We start from the raw sequence: 14722 nt of genomic DNA on the forward strand, positions 1-14722 counted from the left end.
TGTTTTGGAACTACTGAACATAACGCGCCAATGTAAACTGAGAGTTTTGGATATAAATATGAACTGTATCGAACAAAACATACATGTATTGTGTAACATGAAGTCCTATGAGTGTCATCTGATGAAGATCAAAGGTTAGTAATTCATTTTCTCTATTTCTGCTTTTTGTGACTCCTCTCTGGCTGGAAAAATGGCTGTGTTTTTCTGTGACTAGGTGCTGACCTAACATAATCGTTTGGTGTGCTTTCGTCGTAAAGCCTTTTTGAAATCGGACACTGTGGCTGGATTTACAACAAGTTTATCTATAAAATGGTGTAAAATACTTGTATGTTTGAGGAATTTTAATTATGCGATTTCTGTTTTGAATTTCGCGCCCTGCAATTTCACTGGCTGTTGGCGAGGTGGGACGCTACCGTCCCACATATCCCAGAGAGGTTTTAAGTATATTTTAAACTAAATACTTTTACTCAAGAAGTATTTTACTGGGCTACTTTTACTTGAGTCACTTTCTATTAACCTGTTTGGCATGCCCGACGTCAGTACATTTATCACAACAGCCACTTCAAGTGCAGGGCGCGAAATTCAAAATATATATTTTTTAAATATTTAACTTTCACACATTAACAAGTCCAATACAGCATATGAAAGGTACACATCTCGTGAATCCAGCCAACATGTCCGATTTTTTAAAATGTTTTACAGGGAAGACAAAATATGTAAATCTATTAGCTAACCACGTTAGCAAAAGACTCCACTTTTATTACTCCATCAGTTTTTGACTCCATCAGTAGCTATAACAAATTCGGCCAAATAAAGATATAAATAGCCACTAACCAAGAAACAACCTCATCAGATGACAGTCTGATAACATATTTATTGTATAGCATATGTTTTTTTTCGAAAAATGTGCATATTTCAGGTATAAATCATAGTTTACATTGCAGCTACATTCAGAAATTGCACCGAAAGCAGCCATAATATTTACAGACACCAACGTCAAATACCTAATTACTCATCATAAAACATTTCTGAAAAATACATAGTGTACAGCAAATGAAAGACAGGCATCTTGTGATGCCAGACAATATTTCCGATTTATTAAGTGTTTTACAGCGAAAACAAAATGTAGCGTTATATTAGCTTAGCACAATAGCCAGAAACACTTGGGCGCCGGCGACTACGACAGATATATGAAACAACATCTTAAAATGGGTCTTACTTTTGCTGATCTTTCATCAGAATGTTGAACAAGGTGTCCTTTGTCCAGATGAGTCGTTGTTTGGATTCAGAATGGCAACTTTCTCTCTCCATTTAGCAAGCGCGCTAGCCGGGTTGCACGGATCTCTCCATGTAAACAAACGGAAGAGAACGGAACACGGCAAAACTCCCGAAAAAAATTCAATAATCTGATGAAACTACACTGCTCAAAAAAATAAAGGGAACACTTAAACAACACAATGTAACTCCAAGTCAATCACACTTCTGTGAAATCGAACTGTCCACTTAGGAAGCAACACTGATTGACAATAAATTTCACATGCTGTTGTGCAAATGGAATAGACAAAAGGTGGAAATTATAGGCAATTTGCAAGACACCCCCCAAAACAGGAGTGATTCTGCAGGTGGTGACCACAGACCACTTCTCAGTTCCTATGCTTCCTGGCTGATGTTTTGGTCACTTTTGAATGCTGGCGGTGCTCTCACTCTAGTGGTAGCATGAGACGGAGTCTACAACCCACACAAGTGGCTCAGGTAGTGCAGTTCATCCAGGATGGCACGTCAATGCGAGCTGTGGCAAAAAGGTTTGCTGTGTCTGTCAGCGTAGTGTCCAGAGCATGGAGGCGCTACCAGGAGACAGGCCAGTACATCAGGAGACGTGGAGGAGGCCGTAGGAGGGCAACAACCCAGCAGCAGGACCGCTACCTCCGCCTTTGTGCAAGGAGGTGCACTGCCAGCGCCCTGCAAAATGACCTCCAGCAGGCCACAAATGTGCATGTGTCTGCTAAAACGGTCAGAAATAGACTCCATGAGGGTGGTATGAGGGCCCGACGTCCACAGGTGGGGGTTGTGCTTACAGCCCAACACCGTGCAGGACGTTTCGCATTTGCCAGAGAACACCAAAATTGGCAAATTCGCCACTGGCGCCCTGTGCTCTTCACAGATGAAAGCAGGTTCACACTGAGCACATGAGCACATGTGACAGACGTGACAGAGTCTGGAGACGCCGTGGAGAACGTTTTGCTGCCTGTAACATCCTCCAGCATGACCGGTTTGGCGATGGGTCAGTCATGGTGTGGGGTGGCATTTCTTTGTGGGGCCGCACAGCCTTCCATGTGCTCGCCAGAGGTAGCCTGACTGCCATTAGGTACCGAGATGAGATCCTCAGACCCCTTGTGAGACCATATGCTGACACATGCACATTTGTGGCCTGCTGGAGGTCATTTTGCAGGGCTCTGGCAGTGCACCTCCTTGCACAAAGGCGGAGGTAGCGGTCCTGCTGCTGGGTTGTTGCCCTCCTACGGCCTCCTCCACGTCTCCTGATGTACTGGCCTGTCTCCTGGTAGCGCCTGCATGCTCTGGACACTACGCTGACAGACACAGCAAACCTTTTTGCCACAGTTCGCATTGATGTGCCATCCTGGATGAACTGCACTACCTGAGCCACTTGTGTGGGTTGTAGACTCCGTCTCATGCTACCACTAGAGTGAGAGCACCGCCAGCATTCAAAAGTGACCAAAACATCAGCCAGGAAGCATAGGAACTGAGAAGTGGTCTGTGGTCACCACCTGCAGAATCACTCCTGTTTTGGGGGGTGTCTTGCAAATTGCCTATAATTTCCACCTTTTGTCTATTCCATTTGCACAACAGCATGTAAAATTTATTGTCAATCAGTGTTGCTTCCTAAGTGGACAGTTTGATTTCACAGAAGTGTGATTGACTTGGAGTTACAGTGTGTTGTTTAAGTGTTCCCTTTATTTTTTTGACCAGTGTATATTGAAAAAACATACTTTACGATGATATGGTGACATGTGTGAAATAAAATCAAAGCCGGAAATAATAGTCGCCTATAACGTCAGCAAAACAAAAGGCAACCCCACTGTCCAAATCGCGTTCTTCAGAGTACCGGAAATGGGGTACACGTCATTCCAAGAGGATTTATTCCATCCCAGATCGAGATAATCACCTCATTTCTTCTCTCACAGCCTTCTTGACACCCAGAGGAAGGTGTATGACGTGCATGTTTACTAATAGCTCGTGCCCATTTATAGGCAGAAAGAGGAAGAGAGCATCGATTTCAGACTTTGAACTTCCGGGTCAGGAAAAGTGCTGCAGAATGAGTTCTGTTTCACTCAGAGAAATAATTCAAACGGTTTTAGAAACTAGATAGTGTTTTCTATCCAATAGTAATAATAATATGCATATTGTACGAGCAAGAATTGAGTACGAGGCCGTTTGAAATGGACACATTTTATCAGGCTACTCAATACTGCCCCTTGCAGCCATAAGAAGTTAAGGTATCTTTACTTTTACTCAAATATGACAACTGGGCACTTTTTCCACCACTGGTCATCATCCACCTCCATGGCGTCGGCCCCTGTGGCGTCGACCCCTGTGACGTCGACCCCTGTGGCGTCGACCCCTGTGGCGTCGACCCCTGTGGCGTCGACCCCTGTGGCGTCGACCCCTGTGACGTCGACACCTGTGGCATCGTCTTTATCAAAGAGGAAGTGGTGGAAGGTTCTCTGCTCTCTCTGATCTGTAGCTGAAGTGTTCCTTTTGGACGGCAGCTTCTCCTGAAATGCCTTGACCAGGCTGGCATTATCAGACTGTGTCTTGACTCTTTCCATCACTACGTCAAATTTCTGACTCCTGTGGCTCAGGAATCCCTGTAGCACATCAACTCTTTTCCTACGCACCGCTTGGATGATGATCTCCTCAAGTATGCCTGACAGGGGGATGGCATACTCTATGATACTCTGGGTTTTCCCTCTTTTACCCTGGTAGGAGTAGCCTGCTGTATGCATAGCTATCAGCTGGCAGTACTCATTGAAGACTGGAGAGCCAGAGGCACCGTGGAAGAAACAGGTGTCATAGGTAATCTTCTCTGTGTCCCTCAGGAGATGTGTGATGTCACAGTTCTCCTCAAAATATCTGCTGTTTATGACATAAAAGAATTCCTTATTTTCTGTTACATGTTTTTCTACAGCTTGTTTACGATCTCCATGTTGAATGATAAAGCAGGGGTCTGTCTTTTTCACCCCGCCCTCGGGGTGGCCGATGATGCAGATTCCACCCTCTGGAGACGGAAAGCTGAAGCTGTCAAGCAAGCTTAAAGGCAAGGTGATGTCAGGATCTGAGCTAAGCTCCAGCAAAGCAAAGTCAAGATTCCCAGAATCAACTTTTCCATAGGCTACAACCTCACTTTGCACTGGTATCTGCTGCGTTTTCTCACCCAGGTCTTCAAAGTCAAACGTGACCGTTACTGATTGTTGCAGCGTGTTAGTTATCGGCTCATAGATTTGATGGACAACATGGGCGTTTGTAAGGATGAACTTGTCAAACAGAAGGAAGCCAGTTCCTTTTGCTGTCCCTTCAATTCTCACCTGACAAACAGAAGCACTCAGCTCCATTAGTCTCTTCACTTTCTTCACCTCTTGGAAGCTCTGTGTTTTCTTTCCAAACGCTACTCTTAAGAATTGTTGCACTTCTGAAGGCTTTTTCAAGTTCTCTCTCTCTTTCAAGTGATCTACCAAACCTGCATATTGGGAACGCAGGATGTGTAGGATCTCTTTAGAGTTTGGAATCTCTTGCCATTTTTGCTTCACCACCAGAGAACTACCATCTTTTCCTGCCTCCTTTGACTGCAACTGTGTTTGAACTGTGTCTGTTGTGGTAGGATTCTGAGGAGAGACAGCTGCTTCCGATGTTCCACCAGGGGGGACGGACAGCTCTTCAGTTGGTGTGTTGTCCCAATCCTCAAGACTATCTGGCTGTGGCTGAGATACACGACCGATACGTTTTACCTTCACAATCAACATTTCACCTTCACGACCTTGATGACTTTTCCCATCAAGACCATCAACTGGCTGGGACATCTCTGTGTCGACCCTCGTCTCTGGCTCAGAAAGAACACAGCGTGTACTGAAGATGGTTTTATCAAATCGCCCATCTCTCCTCAAGGCTCGCTTCACCTTTTCCCCTTTGTATCCGTACACACAGACATACTTCACTTTCTTCCTTAGCTCTGGGTTTTTCATTACTTTTGTTTTAATATTTTGTCCACCCTGAGTTTCAACACAGAAAGTCATCAACTTGTCAGGTTGTATTTTTTGGGGGGGGTTACTCCGTTTGGAAAGGCTCTGGGTATCTGAAGAACTGCCTTTTGGACCTCTGATGAAGCTGACTGTCACTAGCTCATCGTTATCAATTAAATGGCAGGGGAAATGTGTACTGACAGCTGCCCTTGGCTCTTTTTCTCTTTGGATGACAATTTCCATCCCCTGTTTTGTCTTTGTCATGTTCTCGAACTCCGGGCTTGTTCGCAGTGCATCCAGGACCGTTCCATGAGTATGGCATGTAACTCTGCGTTGTTGGTATAAGAAGCGGTATCGGAAGGAATGGCTTTCATCATGTTCTTCTTTCTGTGACAGAAGAGATGTAAGTGTTAAGTCTCAGGGGATTAGAACCACAGTCTCCCTCTCAGGAAACCAATGTCAACCATTAGGCCAAGAGAAAATTCCCCCTGGCACGAGAGTGACACCGATTTTAAGAAGCAGGAAGAGAGTTACTCTGCCTCACCTCCGCTACATCAGCTTGTCAAATAGAAGACCATATTAAAAAGAACACTCATAATTCACTATTATTAATGAACAGATAAATACATTGGAAAAGCATTATCAACTTTAGCAAATACAGGCAGATTAATGCATGTCTAACCTTGATATCAGGATCCTGAGATTGGCTAGATGTTCCTGGCTGGTTGCCTGAGGATTTACTCTGATGAGAACTCTGTAACCCATGAGTTACAACATATACATCAACTACAATTATAACAAAGGGTCATTTTTCATCAAAACAAATTGTGTGACTTGCTTCAGCTGTCCAGCTGTATTTGTATGTTAGTGGAATAATTTCTGAAGTTTAAATTGTTAGAGGCTAGTGTTGAAGAATTGGGGCTAGTATAGTAGTGACTGTATTATAAATACTAGAGGGAAAGTAGCCTTTAGTGACTTTAGTAGTGGAAAATGGTGGTAGTGGTAGTAGTAGTAGTAGTACTGGTGGTAGTAGTAGTAGTAGTAGTAGTAGTAATGGTAGTGGTGGTAGTAGTAGTGAAAAATGGTGGTGGTGGTAGTAGTAGTATTGGTAGTGGTAGTAGTGGTAATAGTTGTAATGGTGGTAGTGGTAGTAGTGGTATTAGTAGTAGTAGTAGTAGTAGTAATGGTGGTGGTAGTAGTAGTAGTACTGGTGGTAGTGGTAGTAGTAGTAATGGTGGTAGTAGTGGTATTAGTAGTAATGGTGGTGGTAGTGGTGCTATTAGTAGTAGTAGTAGTAGTAATGGTGGGAGTAGTAGTAGTGGTAGTAGTAGTATTAGTAATGGTGGTGGTAGTAGTAGTAGTGGTATTAGTAGTAGTAGTAATGGTGGGAGTAGTAGTAGTAATGGTGGTAGTGGTAGTAGTGATAGTAGTAGTAGTAATGGTGGTAGGGGTAGTAGTGGTAGTAATAGTAGTAATGGTGGTAGGGGTAGTAGTGGTATTAGTAGTAGTAGTGGTGGTATTAGTAGTAGTGGTATTAGTAGTAGTAATGGTAATGGTAGTAGTGGTAATAGTTGTTGTAGTGGTAATAGTTGTAGTAGTAATGGTACTAGTAATGGTGGTAGTGGTAGTAGTGGTATTAGTAGTAGTAATGGTGGTAGTGGTATTAGTAGTAGTAGTCGTAATGGTGGTAGTAGCAGTAGTAATGGTAGTATCAGTAGTAGAAGTAGTAGTAATAATGGTGGTAGTAGTGGTATCTAACATAAACAGTGCTAAGGGAATTTTATTGTTTGTGCTTTTCTTTTAACTAATTTCTGTCTTCTATTCATGTGCTGTTCTAGTAACCAGTGTGTTCATGCAAGTGGCTGACTGTACAAATCCTCACTTATTAGTAGCTGCATTTTGTCAGTACGACCAGATTATGTTTGGAGAACAAACAAAAGATATCTCAGTTTCAAGGTCTTTGAGTGTCCCTGTGTAAGAATTTCCACCACAGTGTACAAAAAAAATTGCATTCCAAAGAAGAGTCAGAAATAAGTTGTACAATATTTAAAGTGTAACTGCTGAAGCAAGTCACAAGAATAAAATAAAACAAAGATTAAAAGTAATATGACAGAGTGTGTGTGTCACCTTGGCATCAGATCCTGGAGATTGGTCAGGAGTTTGTTGTTGGTGGTTTGAAGTGTTACTTGGACGTGTATTCTTCTGTAATTTAGAAAAACACCATCACATTTTGTAGGTTCTGACGGTGACTCAAGTTGTAGAAAGTTGGTTTGGTAGAACTCCTTTCAAAATACCTTCAAAAATGAGTCCAGTTTCTGTTGTTTCTTCCATAGATCTACCATGGTCTTATCTTCAGGCAACAGCAGTCCTATTCTGCCAGCAGCACAAACAAAGACTCCACTTTTGTATGGTAATGAGGAAACCTTCAAAATAAAAGCCTGCATTTAAACACATTGTAATATCATTAGCTGAATAATAAGATAAAAATGGCCATTGAATTAAATTATATTATGACAAGAAAAGGCGATAAGTTATTTATGAGATTTAAAAAATATGGATTTAAAAATATTTAAGACCAATTATGAAAACTGCAATGTTTATTATCCTGTTGTCTAGTCACTTTATCCCTACCTATATGCACATATCTACCTCAATTACCTCGTACCCCTGCACATCGACTCGGTACTGGTACCGCGTGTATATAGACAAGTTATCGTTACTCATTGTGGATTTATTTATTGTGTTATTATTTCTCTCTGCATTGTTGGGAAGGACCCGTTAGTAAGCATTTCACTGGTAGTCTAAACCTGTTGTTTACCAAGCATTTCACTGCTAGTCTAAACCTGTTGTTTACCAAGCATTTCACTGTTAGTTTACACCTGTTGTTTACAAAGCATTTCACTGTTAGTTTAAACCTGTTGTTTACAAAGCATTTCACAGCTAGTCTAAACCTGTTGTTTACAAAGCATTTCACTGTTAGTCTAAACCTGTTGTTTACCAAGCATTTCACTGTTAGTTTACACCTGTTGTTTACAAAGCATTTCACTGTTAGTTTACACCTGTAGTTTACCAAGTATTTCACTGTTAGTCCACACCTGTTGTTTACAAAGCATTTCACTGTTAGTTTACACCTGTTGTTTACAAAGCATTTCACTGTTAGTCCACACCTGTTGTTGACCAAGCATTTCACTGGTAGTCTACACCTGTTGTTTACCAAGCATTTCACTGTTAGTCTACACCTGTTGTTTACCAAGCATTTCACTGGTAGTCTACACCTGTTGTTTACAAAGCATTTCACTGGTAGTCTACACCTGTTGTTTACAAAGCATTTCACTGTTAGTTTACACCTGTTGTTTACCAAGCATTTCACTGTTAGTCCACACCTGTTGTTTACAAAGCATTTCACTGTTAGTTTACACCTGTAGTTTACCAAGCATTTCACTGGTAGTCCACACCTGTTGTTTACAAAGCATTTCACTGGTAGTCCACACCTGTTGTTTACAAAGCATTTCACTGTTAGTCCACACCTGTTGTTTACAAAGCATTTCACTGTTAGTTTACACCTGTTGTTTACCAAGCATTTCACTGGTAGTCCACACCTGTTGTTTACAAAGCATTTCACTGTTAGTTTACACCTGTTGTTTACCAAGCATTTCACTGTTAGTCTACACCTGTTGTTTACCAAGCATTTCACTGTTAGTTTACACCTGTAGTTTACCAAGCATGAGAAATTAAAATGTGGTACTAACCAAATAGTGCCTTGCAAAAGTATTCATATCCCTTGGATTTCTTCACATTGTTTTTTATTGTGTTACAAAGTGGGATTGAAATGGATGTAATTGTATTTTTTTGTCAACAACCTACACAAAATACTCAGTAATCAATGATCCCTCTAAACTGCGCGTGTCCCTGCTGCACTGAATAAATATCAGCCCAAGGAGAGAAGCACAAGATTGACTTTTACTCAACTTTCTAGAGTTTTCCCTGTTAGTTAACAATTGCAACGTTTCCCTTTACTGTGGCAATACAACGTACCGAAACAAAACGAACTGTGAAAGAGATTCTGCTCTAGGCAGAACGCTTCAGAGTAGGATTCTACTGCGCAAGACTCAGCCCGCACAGACCGCTGCGGCATAACCAATCAGAGCTGCTGTAGGCCTACATGCAATTACACAACGGGTGGGTCTAATCCGGAACGCTGATTGGTTAAAACCGCATTCCAGCTGTTGTCTGTTCCACAAGTTACACACGGTATGGCTCGCTCAGCATTTTATACTGAAGCGTTACGGTACGTTTTATACAAGTTAGAGAAAATAACTACATTTAAAAAACTACAGAAAATACCGTTGCTGACCTTGATAATCATCACGTCTCTGTATTATATTTCAATGTTGTCGTTATTGGTTTAGAAAACCAGATAATAAGCCTTTACAGTATACTCTAACCTTGACAGAAAAGCAACACTATAGCTTGTAAATAATGTTCTCCTCTGCGCGCCGATAGACTGGCCTCTGCGCGCCCGATAGACTGGCCTCTGCGCGCCCGATAGACTGGCCTCTGCGCGCCCGATAGACTGGCCTCTGCGCGCCCGATAGACTGGCCTCTGCGCGCCCGATAGACTGGCCTCTGCGCGCCCGATAGACTGGCCTCTGCGCGCCCGATAGACTGGCCTCTGCGCGCCCGATAGACTGGCCTCTGCGCGCCCGATAGACTGGCCTCTGCGCGCCCGATAGACTGGCCTCTGCGCGCCCGATAGTCAGCAAAGGCAAGGCTTTGATAATCTAGTTTGTAAATAATCTTGTTACCGTAATACTTTTTGAAAACTAGGTAATAGTCCTATGCCTTTACTGTATATTGCTAACCTTGATAGATAAGCAGCACATATCGGCCTACAACTTGTAAATCATTTTCTCCATTCCTGTTCGTTAAAGCGTGATTATACTGTATTCTAATAGCCTGGTTAATATTCATTACATTTAACTTGTAAATCAATTAGATGGTCATTTAGATTTATTTTTAAGTTTGCCTTTTGTGTGGTTGTTTTTTAGTTGAGTGTTTAAAAAGGTATTGATTTCAGGTCCATGGATAGTACCAGGTCATTTAAAGCTGTGTTGCTGGATATGTACCACAGCCCCCCTCCAAAACTATCCGTATTTGTTCAGTAGAGACCTGAGTATTTTCCACCCCAGTTTATGAGACAGGTAGTAACGTTTTTCTTCTTCAAGCCAATAAGTATCTCATATACTATGTATTGCAGTGAATGGAGTGGGTAGAGTGAGGAGTCACCAGTACTGTGTATTAAACCTGTTGCCCAGCACAATAGATCCATTTAAGTTTTGCAGATTCTATTAAGTAATTCCAATAACAAACATTTGTTATAGTGTATTTCTTTAAATATACACCAGGGCTCTCTAACCCTGTTCCTGGAACGCTTACTGTCCTGTACGTTCACTCCATCCCCAGTGAGAGAGATACCGTCCTGTACGTTCACTCCATCCCCAGTGAGAGAGATACCGTCCTGTACGTTCACTCCATCCCCAGTGAGAGAGATACCGTCCTGTACGTTCACTCCATCCCCAGTGAGAGATACCGTCCTGTACGTTCACTCCATCCCCAGTGAGAGAGATACCGTCCTGTACGTTCACTCCATCCCCAGTGAGAGAGATACCATCCTGTACGTTCACTCCATCCCCAGTGAGAGAGATCCCGTCCTGTACGTTCACTCCATCCCCAGTGAGAGAGATAACGTCCTGTACGTTCACTCCATCCCCAGTGAGAGAGATAACATCCTGTACGTTCACTCCATCCCCAGTGAGAGAGATAACATCCTGTACGTTCACTCCATCCCCAGTGAGAGAGATACCGTCCTGTACGTTCACTCCATCCCCAGTTGTAAACTAGCCTGGTTCAGCTTATCAACCAGCTAATTATTAGAATCAGGTATGTTAGATTAGGTTTGGAGCGAAAACCTACAGGACGGGAGCTCTCCAGTAACAGGGTTGGAGCGCCCTGGCCTACACAACAGCTTTCAACATACCAGTATTTGTGTACATTTTTTAAAGAAATGCTGGTATACATTTTTATTTCACCTTTTATTTAACTAGGCAAGTTAGTTAAGGACAAATTCCTATTTTCAATGACGGCCTAGGAACAGTGGGTTAACTGCCTTGTTCAATAAACACAATATTAAAAATAAAATACGTCAAGTTATCATTTCTTTTCCCCCCCAAAGGTGGTTGCAATGCTGTGAAAATCAGTTGTACTGCACAGGTGCAAAAATATATATATATTCCCAAAGTTTAGCATGTCTTTGCAGCGGGACTCTTATTTTGAAGAAAACAAATCTACATTCATGCCGCCAGCATAATATCCTGCTGCTAGGAGAACGGTAAATCAACTACGGAAGAGTATTAGGGCCAAGCGAAGAGAAAACCAAAAATGATGTACTTAAGGGCAAAAACAACAGCTTTAAACTGTATAACTGACCAATGCCCCATCATGCCAGGTCATTCATTTAATGTTTAAAAATAACAAAATGGCTGAATAAGATATTTAGCTACAGAAGTGCCATTTCTTACAGATCTCTACAGCTTCTGTCCAAAAACAAATCCTGTAAAATGACGTCAACACATACTGGAGGGCAGTGGAGGCTGCTGAGGGGAGGACGGCTCATAATAATGGCTGGAAAGGAGCGAATGGAATGGCATCAAACAAATAGGAAACCATGGAAACCATGTGTTTGATACTATTCCACCTATTCCGCTCCAGCCATTACCATGAGCCCATCCTCCCAAATTAAGGTGCCACCAACATCCTGTGTTGGAGGAGTTACTGGCTAGCTTAGCTAACAAACTATCTACAGTGGCTAGCTTAGCTAACAAACTAGCTACGGTGGCTAGCTTAGCTAACAAACTAGCTACGGTGGCTAGCTTAGCTAACAAACTAGCTACATTGGTTGCTGCGCGCATGACCAGAAAAACACATGGATGAACCACTTATGCCACACCCCATTTCTGTCAAAATTGAGAAAGAGGCTGAGTAGGACGGTTTTTTGTACCCAAAGTTCACCTATTTTTTTTTTTTAAACAAATATATATATAAAAAAATGCATGAATAACACTTCAAATTCTCAGAATGTTGAGAATAAAGTTGTATTATTTTGAGACTAGTCTAAATTAAACTTAGAGAATAAAGTCAAAATATTTCAAGAATAAAGTGTACATTTAATTTCAAGAACATCATTCCTCCTCAGACCTTACTCCTTAACTAGTCAAGTGTCAACCCTCCCCTAGTCAAGTATCAACCATGCACAAGTCAAGTATCACCACTCCTCCTAAACCCTCCCCTAGTCAAATATCACCCCTCCCCTAGTCAAGTATCACCACTCCTCCTAAACCCTCCCCGTCAGTTATGGAATGAGTTCCTAATATGTATTCCGTACCTTGCTGATCCCAGAGGTCACGTGATTATGGCTGAGAAAAATATCCTGCTGTAGCCTCCTCCCTCCAAAATGTTTGACTTTATTCTCTAAATATTATTTTGTACTTTATACTCAATTTTATAAAAAAAATATTCTGAAAATATTTGTACTTTATTCTCGAATTATTGCGACTTTAACTCAATTGTATTTTTTCTCCAATTAATTGTGATTTATTCTCAAGTATTTCGAGTTTTTGATAGCACCCTCTATGCAATGTATTTTCCCCCCATCTTTACTGGCCCTATTTCAGGCTGTATCACATCCGGCCGTGATTTGGAGTCCATTAGGGCGGCGCACAATTGGCCCAGCGTCGTCCGGGTTTGACCGGTGTAGGCCGTCATTGTAAATAAGAATTTGTTCTTAACTGACTTGCCTAGTTCAGTAAATGTTAAATAAATAAATGGATTATTCATCTAAGTGCTTTCCTTTTTGACTCTTAGTGGGCGTTCATTCCAAATTGGTTTGGTGCGGTTTTCTGAACTCTGGTGCGTTTACCCCCTTAGTTCGGACTGTTCGGTTCATTTGGACTGGTGTGCACACTATAATGTAACAAAGAGTCGAACTCTGATTCGAACTATAGTTAAAAAATATTTGCGAAAACGCACTTTAAAAAAAAAGGTAGGCTGCAGTCCGGAACATTTTTCTTGAACATTTGATTAAACTATGGTTTACATTAATCAACATTAATACATGTCTTACCTGATTCAAAATCGTATCATATGTTTTAGGATACCAAAATCTAGTACTCTGTCACTGTGAGAAGAAAACAGGTTATCAGCCATCTGATAGACCTACAAAATGGCGCGATAAGATTTGGAACAGAGCAGCTGTGATGAAAGGTGCTCGATCAAGGACAGCCTTCTTTATACTAACACTGTGCATACTTGAACGATGTATTCATATATCAACATATAGCTTTCTTTATTGATAATTCATATTTCTGGATTTACGCATGTCATGACAGTCTTGACCAGAAAAACAAACCTGTTTCACTCCGAGATCATAACAGCGGGCTACTTACGCGGATAGGTCTTCCAAAACGACAGGACAGTCCCCGCGAACTGTGAGCAGAATAAACTATTATCAAACGCTGTGTTGATGACCTGGGCAGAATAACATTAAATGAAACCAGCAGACCCTCTGCGAACACGTCAGAAAGATGATCATGAATTTTATTTTTCGCGGGCAGTGGTTTAAATAGTCCCGCAATAGGGGAAGTATCGGGTAACCGACCACAACCGACCACGATTGGTTGATCAAATCGCCCTGTTCAAGACTCACCACTGAGCGACTTTTACAATCTTCCGCAGACCAAAAAAGGCAATAATGTGTATCAAATATTGTTTAGATATATATTTTTTAATCACAAAATCTTCAACTCTCTTTTTTGGTGTTCCTTGAGCTCGAATTAAATGATGTAGGTTGTATCTGCTGGAACGCAGCCAGGCTGAACACCGGTAACAATGCTCACTAGACCTGCACCTGACTAGCAACCAACTCACCAGTAGCCTACTGCCTGCTAGCTAATGTCCTTCATCCTCAGGCTTTTCTCCAGATCTCTTGCTGGGTTGGTTTGTAATTACTCTGGTTAGGGCTGTTTAAAAGTGGAACTGGCTGCATTTTAGCAACATGAAATCTTATTAAAATCTACTAATAAACACCCCCAGGAAGAATCTGACAAGCAAGCACTTAAATGTGGTAATTTTCACGTTTTGATAAATTCTTACAATGTTTGGGAATTACATATAGTAAGGCAATTGTGAAAATTCTATACCAATTTAGTGGCCCCTTGGTGGATCTAGCACGAGGAGGAGCGGCCCCTTGGAGGACCGGGGACGAGCCCTGCAAGGGTCCGGCAGCTCCTCCTCCGGCCCTCCATGGGGTCACTCCTCCTCTGGCCCTCCAAGTGGCCGCTTTGGCCCTTCGAAAGGTACCGCCCCAGCTCTCCAAGGGTCCTCCTCGGCCCTCCAAGTGGCCCCTCCGGTTC

At 42.0% G+C, this 14722-nt stretch overlaps 1 protein-coding gene across 1 annotated transcript; it reads right to left on the reverse strand.

The window, feature by feature from the left end:
- Positions 1 to 465: 465 nt before the first annotated feature.
- On the reverse strand, positions 466 to 13874 carry LOC120056186 (serine protease FAM111A-like). Its single transcript, XM_039004416.1, has 7 exons — positions 13757 to 13874; positions 7550 to 7678; positions 7383 to 7457; positions 5938 to 6009; positions 3697 to 5642; positions 3515 to 3591; positions 466 to 516 (listed from the first exon to the last, which is right to left on the reverse strand). Exons 2-6 carry the CDS (start codon positions 7595 to 7597, stop codon positions 3528 to 3530), a joined length of 2205 nt encoding a protein of 734 aa, XP_038860344.1. The 5' UTR covers positions 7598 to 7678; positions 13757 to 13874; the 3' UTR covers positions 466 to 516; positions 3515 to 3527.
- Positions 13875 to 14722: the final 848 nt, after the last annotated feature.

Source organism: Salvelinus namaycush, chromosome 11, assembly GCF_016432855.1.
Source record: "Salvelinus namaycush isolate Seneca chromosome 11, SaNama_1.0, whole genome shotgun sequence".
In the NCBI taxonomy this organism is placed as follows: domain Eukaryota; kingdom Metazoa; phylum Chordata; class Actinopteri; order Salmoniformes; family Salmonidae; genus Salvelinus; species Salvelinus namaycush.